General features: G+C 44.1%; 1 protein-coding gene across 3 annotated transcripts; it reads right to left on the bottom strand.

Annotated features, from left to right (window-relative positions):
- Positions 1–3,372: 3,372 nt before the first annotated feature.
- Positions 3,373–15,003, bottom strand: LOC142797046 (uncharacterized). 3 transcript variants are annotated; one of them, XM_075887322.1, is made up of 5 exons: positions 14,624–15,003; positions 9,611–9,673; positions 7,376–7,464; positions 3,819–3,978; positions 3,373–3,721 (listed from the first exon to the last, which is right to left on the bottom strand). In XM_075887322.1, exons 1-5 carry the CDS (start codon positions 14,814–14,816, stop codon positions 3,459–3,461), a joined length of 768 nt encoding a protein of 255 aa, XP_075743437.1. In that variant the 5' UTR covers positions 14,817–15,003; the 3' UTR covers positions 3,373–3,458. The 3 variants fall into 3 exon arrangements, with proteins under 3 accessions (XP_075743437.1, XP_075743438.1, XP_075743440.1); XM_075887323.1 differs by having other exon boundaries at positions 9,611–9,665; positions 14,634–15,002; XM_075887325.1 differs by having other exon boundaries at positions 14,634–14,998.
- Positions 15,004–19,512: the final 4,509 nt, after the last annotated feature.

Raw genomic sequence — 19,512 nt, 5'->3', positions numbered from 1 at the left:
AACGCTTTTGCAAGGCATTCGCTCTGCATAAGTATGTTGTGGTGTTTACGGAAAATAGATGCGACGTTAGGTGAAAATGCGTTATGGGTTAAAACCAGGTTAACCTGTGAATGACTTTTAGGATTTTCCTTGGGCATGCAGAATGCTGTACGGTCTTTTGTGTCGGCACGCCTCACTGCGTCATCACCTAACTTGGGCGGATATTTCTGTTTAAGAAGTGCAGTACGTAGCTGGTCACAGTTATTATCAAAGTCAGATTGCTCAGAGCAAATTCATTTAAAGCGTAAGGCCTGGCTGTAAGGTATGCTGGATTTGCAATGCCTAATGTGGCTGCTTTGAAAGTGTAAATACATGTCTGTCAGTCAGCTTGCGGTACACTTTAGTGCTTAATTTTGCATTATCGACACATACTGTGACATCGAGAAAGTTAATGGTCTCTGGTGAATTTGTGCGAAAAGGATATAGAAGGGTGAGCATTATTAAAGTCCGAAATAAAAGACAAAAGTTCCTCCTCTCCATGTGGCCAAATCATAATTATGTCATCAATAAATATTTTATAATAAAAAGGTTTTAGCGAACGACCCAGCAAGAATTTGTTCCCAAGAGATACCGTAAATATATTCGCATAGCTTGGCCCGATCTTAGTACCCATAGACGTACCACTCACTTAACACAATGCACTCCATTGAATTCAAAGTTGTTGTACTGAAGAATCATTTCAAGCAGTATAGCTATAGTTGAGCTATCAATGGACTTGTCGAGAGCGCAGCAATCGTACGCCTTATACCATTCAAGTGCGGTATGCTTGTGTAGAGAGACGCAACATCGAGAGTGACAAGAACAGCCTTGTTAGGTATAATGAGGTTGGTAATATCGGAAAGGAAGTCGTTAGTATCTCGCAGAAATGACTGGAACGTAGGGGGTATCAGGTTTATCAGGCTATCTACGTAACGCGACAAGTTTTCTGTCACGATACCTATACAGGAAACTATTGGGTGACCAGGATTATTGTGTTTATGGATTTTCGGCAACAAATAGAAACTACGAGCTGCCGCACTAAGAGGGATCAGAGAAGCTGCCTTATCATTTATTTTTTCTGCTTTATTAGTTTTCTTATTGTGCCGTCTAACGTCGCTTTATAATCCTCAGTCGGATCGCCCTCGAGTCGTTTGTGAAACAACCTATCATCAAGCAGACTGTTCGCTTCAGAGATATATTTGGTCGTGTCCTTGACAACGATAGCACCTTCTTAGTCCGCAGGTTTTATTGTGATGTCAGTGCGTTCGCCAAGGTTTGTTATAGCTTTTTATTTCTAGGGTCGATAGGTTTCGACGAATAGACTGGGGTTCATTATAAGCTTGAATGGTAACTCGCTGTACTGCTTTAATAAACATGTCCAAGTGTTTGTCACGTTGTGACCCCGGTGTCCAACGTTTAGCCGAAGGTAAAGTGGTTGGATTGTCGGCAGGAGTCGTCTGATCGAAGAAATATTCGCGTAGTCTCATATTTCGTGCGAAGTTGTCTAAATCCTTGTATAACTGAAATTCATTACAGTTACCACTTGCTGGACAGAAGCTTAAACCACGGGATAAAAGGCTGAGTTCTTCTTTAGATAAGATAGCGGTCGAAATATTAATAGTGTTGTCGGGTGCAGGTTTACATGTTCTTTCCTTGGCCGAAGATAGAGGCGTTGAGTTTCGAAGTTTTACACCATCTCTGAGCGACTTTTTGCATTTCTGCGCGTTAAGCTCGGAACATCTCTTTTGCTGATATGCTCTTAGGGACGATGATTCTTCAGGAGAAAGGCTAAACTGATCGAGTAGTTGGCGCTCCCTGTTTATCAGGGGTTTCAGGGAAGATCGATAATGGCTTAATACAATGTGTACCAGCTCAAGTGAGGCGTTCTTTAAAGTGTCAAGCCACTTCCTCGCGTAGCACTTCGATAGCTTTGATGTTGCTGGCTGGAGATAGAGACCTAAACCTCTAGGCGGAATGGAAGCCGCTGAATATGCTTCTAGAGTAGACACATGTAGCTCGTAACGGACACGTTTCTCGAAAGACTTCCTAATTATTTGAAACTGGTTAGAACACTTTGAACTCTCGATACTATTCGACTTCAGTCAATAATTTGGTTTTCTTTTTAAAACGTCTAAATATTTGCGTCGAAGTAGGAACCTGGAGCCCGTATGGGAAACTGCCGTCTTTCGTGGGTTTTGTGGAGCCGAGCTAGCTGATGTTCCTGGTGCGGATTTCAACCAGGAACATCCTGGTGCCGAATTCCTGGTTGAAATCCGCACCAGGAACATCAGCTAGCTCGGCTCCACAAAACCCACGTAAGACGGCAGTTTCCCATACGGACTCCAGGTCCATACTTCGACGCAAATATTTAGACGTTTTAAAAAGAAAACCAAATTATTGACTGAAGTCGAATAGTATTGAGAATTCAAAGTGTTCTAAGCAGTTTCAAATAATTAGGAAGTCTTTCGAGAAACGTGTCCGTTACGAGCTACAACCCAGGCAGCACGCCGCCGTTGGACCAATCTTGGACCAACATCGGCTAACATCGGCACCGACGTCGGGCCGACGTCGGAAGTGCAACTTCTTCCAATGTTGGGCCGACGTTCAAGCCAATGATGGGCCGACGTTCTGCCAATGTTTTAGCCAGTATGCAACCAACATTGGGCCGACGAAGGCCCATCGTATTGCCGACAAAGCTGCCAATGTTCGGCCAACATTGGGCCATATTTCAGCCAATCACATGCCATTTTTACGCCGATGTTTGCTGCACGACGAATATTGGCTACGGATGTACGACCGACATTGGACCAATCCAGGGCCACATTGCAGCCAATCAAATGCCGTTATTACACCGATGTTTCCTGCACGACGAATATTGGCTACTGATTGGCTTGCCATTACGTAAACATTATTAGTAGGGAATTTTTCTTACAGAAAGATTTAAACAATATGCCTCGATGACCCGCTCTTGTAGCTTTGCAGCCCTGTATACTTGGGGCAACAGAAAATTGAATGCTGAAAACTGAAAGCAGTTACTCGATCTATTTCATCTTTTATTTCTCATTCCCTTTGCTAACACTAGAAGTGTAGTTTATTTTTTTACCAATTTATCTTTTGCAATAGCGAGTGCTTTATTTGGTACTAGTATTTGGTACAGCAGATCGAAAAAAGTCGTTAGGAAGTAAATGCTGAAAGCGTATGTCCCCCACTTGCAATCCCCACATATATCCCCCACATGGTAATCGAGAATATTCATAGTTTAGAGCATTTTTTTTTGTAACTAAAACATGGTGATGGTGCTTCCGAATCAGCATAAGCTAGCCAAACAGTGCACCACCGACAGTCTGCAGACTATTTATTCTTTGTTTTTTTTATTTATTTGGTACAACAAAATATGTATACATTGAAAAATATATATACACAACTAAAAAAGGCCCGCTCTACTGCAGGTCAGGTTGCGTTGGGGGCACAGTGACAGTGGTGCTGTGAAGGCCCTGGCTGCTGTGGCTGGGCAGGAAGCCAGCTGCCGCGAGCAGCCGATAATCTGCACTCTGAGAGTGGGGATCATCGGGCTGCTCCACAACAAATGTTTCTCTGAAGCGCCGCTTCCTGCCCCCACAGCGATCACCAGACCCTGGCAGCCACCTCTTAATAAAGTTGAGGGCCTCCGCCTGGTCGCACCCTGCTTTTTGGCAGATGACATCTGCATACAAGAACAGAAATACCATAGTACACATGAAGCACTGCAGTACAGAGAATACACAAGGGTACACACACATAAAACAATGAACAAGTCTAACCTGTCACTAATCTACAGAGCCTCAGGTTCACAAAGGCCCTTTTCCCTTTTCTGCCATGAAGGCTGTACAGCACTTGCACGTCATGTGCCAATACAGCCTTCATGGCATTCACACCAATTTCTCGGAGGCCACGTCCCCCAATCTGCAGGAGGTGCTTGCGCTGTAAAAAAATGCAAGAAGCATAGCTAGGGTAAACGCAACAGCACATCGAAATGTTTTCATGATAAATATCTGCAAGAAGAGGAGTGAAAACAACAACTTGAATTTTTGGGCATCACAACATTTCATTGTTTTTTTACGCTAACTTCAACTCACTTGACCTAAAATGGTTTCCACATCAGCCCTCTCACACTCAGTGTGAGAACCTTTCAGAGTCCTTCCCTGAATGCAGTTTCGCTGTTATGAAATCAAATACAACACTGTTATAACCCTTAATAAATATTGATTCTAGTTATGAAATAGTATAATTACTTTGTACAGTGCTCAAATTCCAATACACGTTTCTTCGAGGTTACAATGTCTTTGCCTGAATGTTGACCAGGAGTAGCTTCTACAGGTGAAAAACAATAAAATATGTGGAATTCAAAAAGAAGCTTGGACAATTTTTTAATCAATGCATTGTAAGCAGAGCACAACAAGATAAATGAACATGATCAAGGCGTACTAAGAGGCAACCTTAGAGCGACCAAATCTTGGTCATAGATGAAACTGATAGAAAAATAAAAGTCGCACTAGATGGTCGCACCATTTGCTGTTTATATTTTTTTGTGATAGCCAACAAACAGGCATGTCGCTGTAGAAATCTCATCACAATAAACAAGGGTGCATTTTTCTTCACACTGCGAAATTGGGTGCATGTTAGATTTTTAAAAAAGTAAGAAATCGGCTAACACAAGGCAGGGTGAACTGTAGCTCAAAGTAGAGAGAGCCGCACCGGACAGGAAATAGGGTGATAAATGAACAAAATTACTGAATGTCTGTTTTAAGCAGGCTATTGCTAGTCACTGCCCATCAAACACACCATGCCGCCTACATCGTCTGCTAGCTTAGCACAGTTCACTCGGACTTCACAGACTATAGTAAATACAGTCGAATCTCATTAATTCCAACACACTTAATTTGAACTGACACTGTGGTCCTATCAAAGCTATACCGCGCTCCGAAAATGCTCTCAGCACCCCGCCCAATCCTGCGGTGGCACTTCAGACACCTCATCGCTGTGCTTGAAGAAGAAAATGAAGAAAAGGAAAGAAAATACTGCGGTGGAATGTTTGCCAAATGCCAATCTGCGACATTCCTGGGCCACGCTTCGGCTTTTTCCCTCCCTGCCACGTAGAGACCCTTCTCCACTTAACACTGCGCATGAAGAGAAAGAGGGGAAAAAAAGCTGTCGCAGAGAGTTGGCTCTCTCATGCCGATCTGCAACGCGCCGGTGTCACGCTTCCCTGTTTTTCGTTCCTGCTATGTAGAGACTCTTCTCCTTTCAACACCGCGCATGAAGAGAGAAAAAAAAAGCTGCCGCGGAGTGTTTCTCTCTCGAATGCCGATCTGCTTTTCTCCAGGTGGAGACGCTCCTCCATTCTCATCATGTGCTGGCCACGCTCCGGCTGCAGCGCAGATGGTAACAGCGGAAACACAGTTGTTTTCGAAGAGTGTCAGCACTGGACATTGCCACGCGCAACTTCTTTTGCCAGGAGAATACTGAAGCCGAAGTACAAATGCTTTGCAAACTGCACGCAAAACTTGTTGACTCGTTGTAAGGCCAACGTGTACAGACATGTATTGACTACTTTAATTAATGACGGATGTCCTGTAATTTGATTTGTGGGGTTTAACGTCCCAAAACCAAGCTATGATTATGAGAGACGCCGTAGTGGAGGGCTCCGGAAATTTTGACCACCTGGGGTTCTTTAACGTGCACCCAAATCTGAGCACACGGGCCTACAACATTTCCGCCTCCATCGGAAATGCAGCCGCCGCAGCCGGGATTCGAACCCGCGCCCTGCGGGTCAGCAGCCGAGTACCTTAGCCACTAGACCACCGCGGCGGGGCTGTCCTGTAATTTGTGAATAAAACTCCATGCAAATGCATCACTGCATGGTGAGCCCTCCGCTCGTTTACCGTATTTACTCAATTCTACCGCGCCCTCGATTGTAACGCGCCCCCGATTTCCACGACAAAAAAAAAAAAAAACCTAAGACATCGGTTGCAACGCGCACCCTTTTTTCTCGTTGGCCCGCTTGATCACACCACTCGCGAAAACGACTCTTTTTGACAGCGTCTTCCGTTTAAATATGAAGTACGGGGGAAGCTTATGCCTATCTGACGTGCAACAGAGCATTGCTGTCACTGTAGTTTTACCGTGGCCCGATGTCAGTACACAAACTTGCTTCTCCTAGACGGTTGTGGTGCCAGGCATGTCGAAGTAAAGAGGCGTGTGATCGGCATTCCCGATTTGCCCAAGCAGGTAGCCGTTGTTGTGCCGCAAGTTTAGGAGGAACCTCTGAAGACTCTGAAGCTTTTCTTCGTACTCCTCCGGCAACTTATGGCATATGCCCGTTGGCCTTCGGAGGGAAAAGCCTTTTCTCTTCATAAAGTTCGTTAGCCAGCACCTGCTCGCTTTAAAATGGCTCTGCATTAGCCCTTTTTCTAAGGCTAACTGCATAGCCTGCACTTGGAGCAGTTCTGTCGTCACGGGCCGCTGTGCCGCTCACTGCTTAATCCCATACTCGCCGAGCAGCTCTTCAATTTGTGGAAACCGACCCTGCTGTCGTCCACTGAAGCCTTTGCGTGAATCTTTGCTGTCGACAATATTCTGCTTTTGTTTCCGCCAGTCCCGCACGCACGTTTCGGGAACTTCGAATGACCGCGATGCGGCCCGATTTCTGTCCGTTCCGGCACACGCGACGACTTTTCTTTTAGAAGCAGCATTGTGGTGCACTCGTCGAGTTTTTGGAGTCGGCCCTGCCATGCCGTCGATGCTAATGTACTACAAGATGACGAACTCCTCAGCACACGTATGAAGTGCCGCGCATGGGAAACACATAGGCAGAAATGACCGACGCGCCATGCCGACGCACGTAGGGGGCGGCCATTTTGTAAGTGGCGATGGCAATAGAATGACCATATTCATTTTTTTTTTCGTACTCGATTCTAACGCACATGCGATTTATGAACTCTCTTAATCGGAAAAAAGGTGCGTGTTAGATTCAAGTAATTACGGTAACTTTCATTATTTTGAACTTCTTTTAATTTGAACAAATTTTCTGGCCTCTTTGAGTACGAATTATTCATATCCGACTGTAGTACAGTGGCTCATGAGATAACCTGACTAGTTTGTTTCCCGAAACACAGTATCTTAAAGTAGTACTAAATTTCTGCATGTTACATAGGCATATTAAAAATCAAGAAATATACACCAAAGCCACAGCCACAGCTTTACTCTGCACAGCTGCCTCTGCTGCCTCCACTTCTCCAATTGTACCAGCAGGCAGCCGGGGAAGGTCAGAGGGGCGCTGTGCTGGCTGGGCGTGCTGAGGCACGGACAAGAGCCGTACCTCGTGCTTCAGCTGTCGCACCTCCTGCACAACCTCTCTTTGTTGCTGCCGGATGCCAAGTTGGATCCGCAGGATCCGTAGCAATAGAGCTGAAACATACAAGAGTACATACATACCATATTTACTCGCACAATTTGCATCCTCACATAATTTGCTCACCAGTATAATTAGCCAGCCTGCTTTACTACAAGAAACTTTTTGCTCGCATACTTTGCCCTCCCCAACCAGCCCGAGCCACCTTGCCAGCACACACACAGACACATTTGACTTCATGATGCTCTGATCAGGCACATCTCTTGTCGAGCAGGCGAGTGCAGTCTTACACAAAATGGACTGAGTGCAAGGTACCTTCTTCCATGAACTTTTATGTTTTCCCTAGAATATCGAACTTGAAAACCGAAACCTGTTTATGTTTAGTCCGAAATGCCTAAAGGTTTGCCTCCTATCTTCCCACCTCTTCCACGGCAAGAATGTATTCCCGAGACACAGCACAGATGTTGAACGCGTGCAAGGACCTGTCACATCAACTAGATGAGGCAGGTTTTCGCACTATTTTTTTTTTCGGTTTCACCATCTGGCCATTGCGTTTTTACCGTTCCTTGTGATAGGCTACAATAATTATATACGAGGCAGATTGCTGTTATAAAGCTTACCGGAGAAAACTGAAACCGTGCTACCGCTAAGCACATCAGCGTGGAGTTCTTCGACATGCAATATTCAGTATGGGAGCCAGCAGAAGAGTGCGTTGAATAAGACTTAGCATAGAAGCTTGGGTGTGTTGGTTAGATATCGGAGGGAACACAATGCAATAGAAGACTGGGAGAAGGAATGGACACACACACACATGAAGGGCGACACACACAGCGCTGTGTTGGCATCGCGCTTCCTTGTCTGCATCTTACTTTACGTTGGGTTCCCGACAATTATTGGAGAGTACTTATGTTCTCTGGTATAACCCTGTCATGGGAACTGGTTTTTGTGAGCACTGTTCGGAAGAACTTCAAGAAAATGGGGGCATTTGAACAGGCTTAGCAAACAAATGACAATCCGCTTTGAGACAGCTGTGACAGCGCCTGCAACATATATTCCCAGTTGAGCTTTTAGGCCAGCGATTCTTACTAGCTTCGCACATGACCAGATTGACAAAAAAAGTACACATAATACGCGAGTATATACCGCATTTGACTCTGTAGCTTTGATGAACCAGGCAGATACACAAATTTATCCAAAACTCCATTGATTCTGTTGCAAAATTATTCAACAAACAAATTACGATGTTATCCATGTTACTATATGATTGTGGCACTTCACCATTGCAGCTTTCCAGGAGGCACACATAGTGCAGCACCACTCGCAGTTAATTGTATGTAGTAGGTTGCTCACAGCAACTGACTGCATGCAATGGTGAACACCTTGCATGCTTGCACCGCTGTTTCAGCATGCTGGCTGCTTCCCATACGGCTATCAATTGATGTTCACAAAACTGGGAAGATGAAGAAAGACTACACAGTGCCCTCTGGCCACCCTATACTCCAAACCTCCAGCCAACAAACAAACAAAAGAAACAGAAGTATGCAAATGAATATTATTCCCAATGCAGCTGGAATGGAGTGTAGTTCTCACCAATTCTGTGTGTTAAGTCAATATGGAGTGAGTTAACTCCATAAAGTAGCTTTTCTCATAACAGTGTTCACTCTATTGTAACACAAGAAGTGACTTCATAGCATCTAGAAGGAAAAATAGAATCTTCAGTATTTGATAGAAATGTGAGGCTCTACCTTAAAACAACAATAATCTGGAAAAAGAACTCATTACATTCGAAAAAAAAAAGGTAGCACAGTTGATCCCCTTTACAAGAGACACTGATGTAATAGACAAACGGGGATAAGAGGCACCAGTGTGCAGGCTGACATTTGGCCCATCATGCATCAGGCACTCCGTAGATGCGCCTGTGCAGCCGGGAGCCCTGCAGTCAAGCATGCTGAGCAAGACTGTTGACCACTGTACAATGACACATTGCCACAAAATTTCGAAACTTCATTTCACAGACTTCTGCAAAAGCTTCTTACACTCTTGCATAATTTTTGCACAAGCTTCTCTCATTCTTGTGTGATTTTCGTCAGAACATATAAATGTTGGAAGTTGTATGTTCCCAAAAACATGCACAATACAAATAGCATACATTAAAGTCTATCACTTAATACGTGCATAGTGTAACAATGAAAGGAAGCTCACGCATGGTTTGCTCCGAGCCTTCCCCGTGCGGTGCCTCCTTGAGCCTTGGAGAGCACTGTACAGCTAGAGCAAAGTAGCATCAATCCAGTGTTAATGGCAGGTTAACAAGACAACAAAACTAACCCCCATATTCATAAACACTCCCCGACTCGACTTTCGCCCTTCATTTGACAGAGTTGAGCCCTGTGCCGCTGCTCGTTTGAAAGCGACGCTGCGCTACTCGAGTATCACAGCAGATTAATGCTGACATGCAGCAATTTTCTCTGCTTAGAGACGGCGCTCCCATCAGCCATCTCAAGTGAAGGTGAAGCGTTGAGTGGAGGGACGTTCTAGAATACGGGGGTAAGATTGGTTGCAAGAACACTACAATAGACACACTTAATTTTTACACTTCATCTATATTGTACAGCTACACACATTCTGCATCCTTATAATGCAACATATACATACAGGCTTATAAAGTAAACACTGTAGGCTGCTCAAATAACACCTACACAAAAAATTTACACAAAAGTGGCCATGCGCAAAGTACTTTTATTTGAAACTCACAAAACTTTTGTGGTGATGGAGATTAAATAAGACAGGTTACGCTTGGAGGCACATGAGACCTTCGCAGCTTTCATAAAGTACAAAAAACAATATGGTATGTGTGTGTGTATGTACGCATGAAGCTTCAGCCTTTACATACGGTTTCTTGAAAGAATCGACTATGAATTTTATGGCACCTGTGTCCTTCAGCGCAATTGAAAGCCTGCTGATCAGTGTGTGCAATTGTGGAATAGTTACATGGAAAATGGCGAGAAACACCTAAAATCAAATTTTTCTAGCTAGGAAATATGCAGCTGTGTATACACAACACATGCTGCAAACAGTGGGAGGTGACCACAAGAATGATTTGAGTGTAAGCGGCAGTATTCCACATTCATGCACCCCGCCATTTTCAACTGTTGCCCAAAAGCAGCACCACTTCAGCGTGCTACTTTTTTTTTTACATCATAAACAGCACGGAATACAGCGGGGATGAAAACAACATATGCAATTAAATTTTGAGCACTATTTATGGTGCGCATGATTGATTGATATGTGGGGTTTAACGTCCCAAAACCACTATATGATTATGATAGACGCCGTAGTGGAGGGCTCCGGAAATTTAGACCACCTGGGGTTCTTTAACGTGCACCTAAATCTGAGCACACGGGCCTACAACATTCCCGCCTCCATCGGAAATGCAGCCGCCGCAGCCGGGATTCGAACCCACGCCCTGCGGGTCAACAGCCGAGTACCTTAGCCACTAGACCACCGCGGCGGGGATGGTGCGCATGAAAAAAAAATATATATATAGGCCTTTGTACAACGACGAATGCATAATTTGCCTTCACGGACCTTCTGTTAGGCTGCACCACATACAGATTTTTTGTGGCTTTCAAAAGAGATTTGAAAAAAAAAAATAATAATAACAGTGTTTACTCTCGTCATGAGCGCACTCACTAAGTCACCCTCATTTCAGTCGCCAAAATTTTGAATTTTTTTTTTCTTCCACATATTAAACACACACCTTAAGTTCATCCGCTGAAGTCCCACGGGCTCCCCCCCCCCCCCCCTTGCCGCCTTCGCTGGCTGCCACGTGCCATTTTATTTTTGTTTCTATTTGTTCACGGAACGTCCCCTGTCTTTTTTAATTATCTCTTGTAACATATGTGGCATTATCTTGTTCCCGAGGTGCCACAGGTGCTCTGCTATGTAGATGCACCATTAAACTAGTATTTTTGATCAACTGTGCATTTCTGATGTTTACCTTGCAAGTACGTAAAACTGGCATGCTTCTTGATCTACGATACACATGTGGCTTGTCTCACTTTGAAGGAAAAGTTAGCATACAATGGTGTAAATGCTTAGAATTTGAAATATTGAGGCAGCAGCACACCGGAGATGATCATATGGTAAAGAAACAAGTGCTGCCTTATCCGTCAATAAATTTTGCGAGCTAAAAAAAGTACAAAAGCACAGCGAGGCTATGATGTGGTTCAACCTGTGGATTCGCTTCATTTATCACGCCATATGATGAAGCTTCCTTTGGTAAAACTGCTCAGATAAGAAAAAAAGTTTGCTGTCCAATACAGCAACTATACAAAGTGTGCACGTGCATCTCCCAGCGCCTTTTCGTCACTTCCGAAATGCGCCACCAACATGCCCGGGCACCAACCGAATCTATTGCCTACAACTGCCACGTTGTCTCCTCAAGCACGCTTGCACCCGTTTAGTTTTGCCTCACGATGCAAGTTTGAGAAATTATGAGCTGCTAGTGAGGCAAGTTGATTTAGTAATCCACGCAGAGGGAGCAGAGCTTAGGGTGTTTCTTCGCTGAAACTTATAACCTGAAATTGAGAACGCACATTGCGATTTACCTAAAAGTACCAGCGTATTTGGCTGGTGCAGATTAACAAAAGCTACTTGAAGAAACTTTGCAATATTTGCATCTTCAGGTGCAACTTCATTACGGGTGAGTGCCATAGCCAAGTATTTACCTGCAAACAGATATAGCTTACCAAGATACTGTACATACAAACTTGTCCGCAGTTAAAATCATGATGGCGAGGAAGGCGGTTAAAATCGTGAGGGCGATCGCGGAGATTTGGTATTGCATTGAAACAAACTATAAAGAATGGGAAACAATATTAGTTCACTTTGAAGTATAGCCGATCGGTTCAAGTTGGGCGTCAGGATTTTTTTTATTAGTCAATTAATTCTATACACGGTCTCTATCATGTTCAGTGACTCCACTGTACATTAGCGTACAACAAAAGCAAAATACAAAGTGAAAAGTGTGTTAAAGCATACGCGAAAAATAAAGTGATGACTGGCATTACTGCGGCACACACCACGCAAAGTCGCTATCTGCCTTGTATAATATTTTCCTCGACTATTTCCGCAAATTGCAATCAAAGAGGCTCAAGCTCAACATCAGCACTGTTTAAAACACTTGGGGGGGGGGGGGGCATTGCTACTTTGGTGGCATAGGCCGTGACAATATATTCATAATATTATATCTCTTGTAAACTTGCCTAGCTCTGCACGACTAGTTTTCGATGGGAGCAGCTGCGCTTCGCACATCCACTCTTAAAATTGCGGCTCGTGAGATTTTGAGCTTTCACTTGTTTTTGGGCCAGGCAATTTGTAGTAAAAGCAAGATAATAAACCCTCATAGGTTGTGGCGGGCAGCCGGTGTACGCCGTGGCTGGTATATGTGTCGCACATCTTGATTATCTGGTCTTGTATCGAGTGAACGAGCGAGGCCTTCCTAATCCAATGAGCTCGTTAAAGTAAGACAACAAAAAACCACAATGCTTCCATATCGTTCACAGCAACAGATGACGAGCCCCCAACAAACCGCACTGCAGCACGTGAACTGCCATAGGTACCCAGGGAGTTACCCGGGCATGGCGGGAGAGGGCGACAACGGCAGAAGTGACATCACAAGAACACTATGTATAAAGGGGACATTTAAAGACCTTTTTCCCATTTTTAAACTTCGTGCACTGTTCTGTCACAATTTATAGCTCAGAATAGTTGTATTTTGAAAAGAGCACTAATTTATAAGCCCAATGGTTCAAGGATAGGTGCATTTAGGGGGCCCATTCTACGTTTTACTTATGCCCTTCAAGAACTTGCTTACAGGGCCAAAGTCCTGTTTCAGAAAGAACACGCTAGTGCGTGGCCAGCAGTCCGTCAAGCATTAGTGCTGGTGAGATTTGGAAATGCAGCGCATGAGCATCCTCATCTGCTACTTCTCTGCTCATGCTCTCGGGGCTTACTTGCGAGGCACGGTCCTTCACACTTTTCATTTTCACACAGTAAATCAACTGATACCAACTCTGCCTTCCATTATTTAATAAACCAATATTTCATGGTCACGAGGACGAGCTTAAAATGTTTGCTACATCAGACCTGAACAGCATTTTGAGTCATCGAAACTTGCTAGTTGCAGCGAGCATTATGCGAAAAATATTATGTGCTTTACGGTGACAACTTGTAAAACACTGCAGCAACGATTAAAATCATGCATTTTTTGTGCTCACAGGAAATCCCTGAAGCAGGAGGCACTGGGCTAGATAAATTGCGCAGCTAAAATACGGATGCGCTTTCCAATGCTGTCATGCATACAGGCGGAAAAATGGCAGACAAAACTGGGCGCACCCCGATTCTATGCGCATGCGTCCCATTCACAAGCCTCGCTGCCAGTTAGCACCACATGGCTCACTGTCCATGAGCTCGCTTGTTTCCTGTAACAGTGGACCATACGGTACACCTATTTAAAAACGAGGATAGAATGTATATAATGCAGCATCTGATGAAGCCATGACGATGTGTTGCTGATGAAATCTGGAACTCTAGTTAGTACCCTTATTGTTAACCAGCCGACCGACTAGCAAAAAGATTTGCGACTGAAATGATGGCATCTACACCTGCCCTTAAAGGGACACTGAACAAAGTTTTTGCCGCCGAGATTTTCAGCCAAAGCAAAAGATTGGGCCATGAAATTCATAGACAATAATAATTTTAAGCAGAAACTACGAAAACATACTGAATTTAATGAGCCTTTTACAAAATGCCGCGTCTAGCTCTTAGACACGGCGTTTTCTAAAAGGTCGCGACATTTATTTTTCAAGTGTTTTTTTTTTGTTATTCAAGACAAATCTACGGTGCATTGTTCACAGAAAACAAAATTGCCTCGGTAAGAATTCTTTGCGAGCAGCTTACTAATTTTAAGGCAGGCGCGTTGATTCGTGAACTGAAGGATGCGAGTGATCGATCTTGCCTGCTAGTGGCTAGGCGACAAAGGCTTTACCTCATGTCCTGGTGTAGCTAAGTCACGCAAATGGAGCAGAAAATGTGCATTATAATTTATTTCACCTAAATATCACACGTATGTGACTTATTGCCGGTGACAGGTGATCAGGATGAAGTCGACAAGTTGCAAATCTGAACAAGAATTCACTCGAATGAAAAACCAACCTATACTCACGTCCACGGTGAAGTCGAACACGTCGTCCGTCAATGTTGTCGCTGATGCCCGAAGGAAAAGAGAAGAGGACAAGCGACGGGGTCGTCTCTTTCTATAAAGTCGGCGGAACTGCCAGAACGGCCAACACAAAAGGCATCGGGTTGACATTCCTCCATCTGGGCATCCGTCGCTCCACCCGGGCATGCAGCTGCTACTGGTTCTACTACTATCCTCTTCCCCGTGCCTCTTCCCGACATTGCAGTGTTGCTGCCATACTCGCGAACATTTTTAAATTAAAGCACGCAATCATGTATTATCGTGCGCCATACTAAACTTAAAAACAGTGCGCCGGTACATGAGATGACGAAGCGCGGTCCACGCCATCACAAGAGCAATTAGAGAAATGAAACAAAGAAAACAAAAATGTATAAAATATTTTGTCTCAATACGATCCGCAATCCAGTTTTCTGCAGCGGCTTTTGGCTCTGTATGAACGGCCAAGCCAGTGCCAAGCCAAGCTTGCGTCCCTGATCAGCTGTTTGTTTCCATCGAGAATTCAACAGTGAACTGGCAATTTGTTTAGATGATATTGCTTAAGGGCTTGAAATTAAATATTTCTCTACGTACTACTGCTGTACTTTTCCTCTTTGTTTCCTGATCACAGTGATGAGATTGAGGAGGTTACAATTTAGAAAACAGCAAGTGCAGCTCAAGCATTGCTAGTATCGCTGTTTCGGTAATAAAATGTTACAAAGATTTTGCCCCGCGACCTGCTTGCCGTGTTCGAGCACCCAGTAGAAATTTACGGTGCCGCGTTTGAAAGAGTTGAATAAAATTGCAACATTACGAAAGAAAGGCTCTGAAGCAACATCGCATTTTATCAGGCCTACACCTCCCACACCTAGACGAGTAAAACTCGTCGATATTATCTTGCAAAGCTGTGTATAATATTTCAAACACATTCTTTAGCCCACGATGAATTGTTCTCTCGTGTGGCTTCTCCATTTGGTACTATCATGTTAACTTACAAAGGCAACTTTCCATATTTAGTCTCTTTAGATGTTGCAAAAGCTTGACACGTGGTGTGTATGCCATACTGATAATTCTCCTCGTAACCTGGGTCCGCCTCTTTAAACAGCGTCGCATTTTATTGTTCGCAATTGTGTTTAATTTATACTGTAAGCGAGCTGTGTGATTTCATCAATATTCACGAGTGTTCCCTGACTATACAAACACGTGCGTCTTATTTGGTGCGGTGCACGTTTGTATGTAGCAAAAAATGTCATTTCGTCAGCGTGTGTCTGCATACACTTGCATGCCCTGCAGTACGTGTACATAATTAATGCAGTAAGGACTGCAATGCATAGCCTTGCATGGGACATATATTCCATGCAACCTCAGAGAAATGTTGTTTGTTATGAGCCTACTGTTTATCATTACATTTTTTTTTTCGTTAAAGTTTCATCTCCATATAAAGCAGCTGTATACAGGCACGAGCTTCAGCAGCTTCCTCGTTGTTCCATTTTAAATAAAAACACCAGGCCTATCCGAATCAATGATCTGTTTGCTATCATTAATGTTATGTGTTCTACGATGTACACAAGGACAGTAGTATACAAAAAATAGGGAGGGAATTGAATGTCCTGCCTGCATGGCTGCGCCGTTTCACAAGATCAGGCGCTGCGCTGTGAAGCTTCCTACCGGCCTGCAGAAATTCAAGGGAGCGTACAATAGCGTGGTTCAAGAGGACTTGTGGGGAATACTTGACACACTGGGTGTAAAAGATGGAGTCACTAATCGTTTAACGGAAATCTATAAAACTAACAAGGTAGCTAAAGTGAGAAAAACAGGTATCCAAGCCCACAGTGGTGAAACGTGGACTTAGGCAGGCGTGCCCACTGTCACCCTTCTTATTCATGATGTACCTACAAGGATTAAAGGCAAGGGGACTTGGCTTCAACCTCTCTTTAGTCAAACAAGGAAAACTCATTGATCAGGCACTACCAGCATTAACCTGCGCAGATGATATAGTGCTAATGGCCGACAACAAGGAAGATTTGCAGAGGTGGATGGACATCTGCGGTAATGAGGGAGATAGGTTAGATTTTAGATTCAGTTAGGAAAAATCAGTAGTCATGATTTTTAATGATAACAAAGGTAGTGAGCTTAGAACACAGGAAGTCACGCTAGAGATAACAGATAAATACAAATAACTGGGCATATGGATAAGCAATGGGACCGAGTACCTGAGGGAACACGAAATATGCGTGACGACTAAAGATAACAGGAATGCAGCAGTGATGAAAAATAGGGCACTGTGGAATTACAATAGGTATAATGTTGTGAGAGGAATATGGAAAGGGGTCATGGTTCCTGGGCTGACGTTCGGCAATGCGGTCTTGTGCATGAGGTCAGAAGTTCAAGCAAGATTAGAAATTAGGCAACGTGAAATATGTAGGCTTGCTTTAGGAGCTCACGGGAATACACCAAACCAGGGAGTGCAAGGTGGTATGGGATGGACATCATTTGATGGCAGGGAAGCTAGCAGCAAGATAAAATTTGAGAAGCAATTGAGAGAAATGGGGGAGGAGCGTTGGGCTATGAAGGTTTTCAGCTATTTGTACATGAAGAATGTCAATACAAAATGGAGGAAGCGAACCAGGAAATTGACTGGTAAATACTTAGAAAGCAGCAGGTGGCCAAACCAGAAAGAACTATCGGTTAAAAAGGAACTGCAGGAAACGGAGACTGACATGTGGAGAATTGGCATGATTAAGAAGTCCGCACTAGAGATCTATCGAACTTTTAAGCAGGAAATTGCCAAAGAAAGAATCTATGATAATACTCAGGGTAGTTCTCTACTGTTTGAGGCCAGGACGGGAGTATTGCGAACCAAGACATATCGGGCCAAATATGAAGAGGTGGACACAATATGCAGTGCGTGCGAAGAGAAAGAAAAAACTGCCGAACACTTGACAATGCTCTGTAAAGGGCTTCACCTTATAGTTCAAGATGATGGCGCAGAGTTTTTTAAAGCACTGGTGTTTAGGACAGGGAGGGCAAAATAGACTTTAAGCGGGTAGACTTAACTAGAAGGAGGTTATCTGATTGGTGGCTAAAGACAAGGCACGATTGAAAATTAAACCCTTCACTTCAAAGTACCCGTCCAACTTTACTATTTAAAGGGGAAAAAAAATCTAGTGGTTAGTTCACTAAGCATTACGGCTAGGTGACGTTAGCCGCCGCCCGATCTAAAGGGTACAGCCACATCCATCCATCTATCCAGCCAAGAATATGCTCTCTGGCTTGTTGCTCCAGGCCTAGTCAGGTAGATTTTCTGGCCTCACCGTTGAATTGTTTGCTCGGGTTGTGGCTTGCAAACATTGCGGTTTTGGGCTTCGTATCATCTTGTTCCGTCATCATGTCCTCCAAGTGGAGGACATGTCGCAGTGTGAGGAGGGAGTACGACAAGGCGCTGATAGAATGAGCTATCAGTCTTACCAGGCAGGCGGTTGAGAGCGCACCGAGGCAGCTGACGCACACCAGCAGTATCCGCTTCCTGTATAATACAGGCTAGGGAATTATAGAAACACAGAGCAGAAATCAACTCTTGTGCCTCTCTCATGCACTCACAAGGCGGAACCTGCTTCGAACACTGAGGACCGAGCTAAGCAACACCATGCGTGACGATAAATCATGGTCTCCTATTGCAATAATGATTAAGGCACGCATGCAACTTAAACCATTGTCACGCAAGATGAATTCACAACACCATCGAAGTGAACCCAAGGCACGTGCTGATTATTATGTACGGTACTAGCACTAAATTCATGCAGACGTTTAGTTGGCGCCGCAGTAGGCCTAGTTGAAGGAATGGCCACAGCTATTGCTGTGATGGAGAACGGGCTCATTAACATCTTCATGTAGATTAAAAGGGCTTAACCCGAAATGGCTGGGAGTGTCACGCTATCCCTAGCAGTGGCACATGCAGTTGCATATTTAACGATTACAGAAATGGCGTACCGATTTCCAAAGCACCTAACAATACTTCCGTCAAGGCGTAGCACCAAACACTTTATCGCACATTTCGGCAAACATTCCTTTTTCTCCCAATCTGGTGGCTAGGCATGACTACGCCCAAGAATAAGCATGTTATTATGTATGTTGGAGGTATTTTCATCTGATCCCTGAAAAATTATTTCCCTAAACCCATGGAAAAAAGAGAAAATGGAATTCGCACCTGTCATCATATTGCACCCCATCACAGGAATGGGATCAGATTGGCCTGGCGCTCAATACTCCCTTACGCTTAATCAGAGCTCGGTCTGGCACCAGCTCCAGACAAAACCATTTATAATCTCCTGTCTGGTACATCTGTTTTACTCTGCTCTTTCTCAACCAGAGTGCACCATGTACCTGTGGTTCACCCCTGGTGGATCTTTTTCACTGTTTGTGAATTGCACACAAAGCCCTTACTGGTAGATCCTATTCCCAATTCTTCACTATTCTCATGGGAGGCCACTCTTTGGGCAGCTTACATCACGACATGTGCGTGTCATGATGTCAGTGCCGTCTTTTTCAGAGTCGGCGCCGTCTTTTCTTTCTCTTTTCCTCCTTCCCTGTCCTGTGTTTCTGGTGTTGCGCTGCAAACAAGTGAAGATGTTAAAGAACACCAGATGTTCAAAATTTGCTTCTCATTAATATATCGTGGTTTTGGGAATTAAAACCCCAGATATATTGAAAGAAGATGCAAGAAAAGGGAAGGATGATATTGGAAACTGGCAAAAAAAGGATGACAGACTTCTTAAGCTATGCTGCCATTGAGATTTTCAGCTGTTCACGCAATTCTCACACGTGGCTTTGATGCAGCTATGCACATATCACACAAGCATGCTGACTG

Source organism: Rhipicephalus microplus, chromosome 1, assembly GCF_043290135.1.
Source record: "Rhipicephalus microplus isolate Deutch F79 chromosome 1, USDA_Rmic, whole genome shotgun sequence".
In the NCBI taxonomy this organism is placed as follows: Eukaryota; Metazoa; Arthropoda; class Arachnida; order Ixodida; family Ixodidae; genus Rhipicephalus; species Rhipicephalus microplus.
Note: the sequence above shows the minus strand (reverse complement) of the source record. Positions and strands in the feature narration are given on the sequence as shown.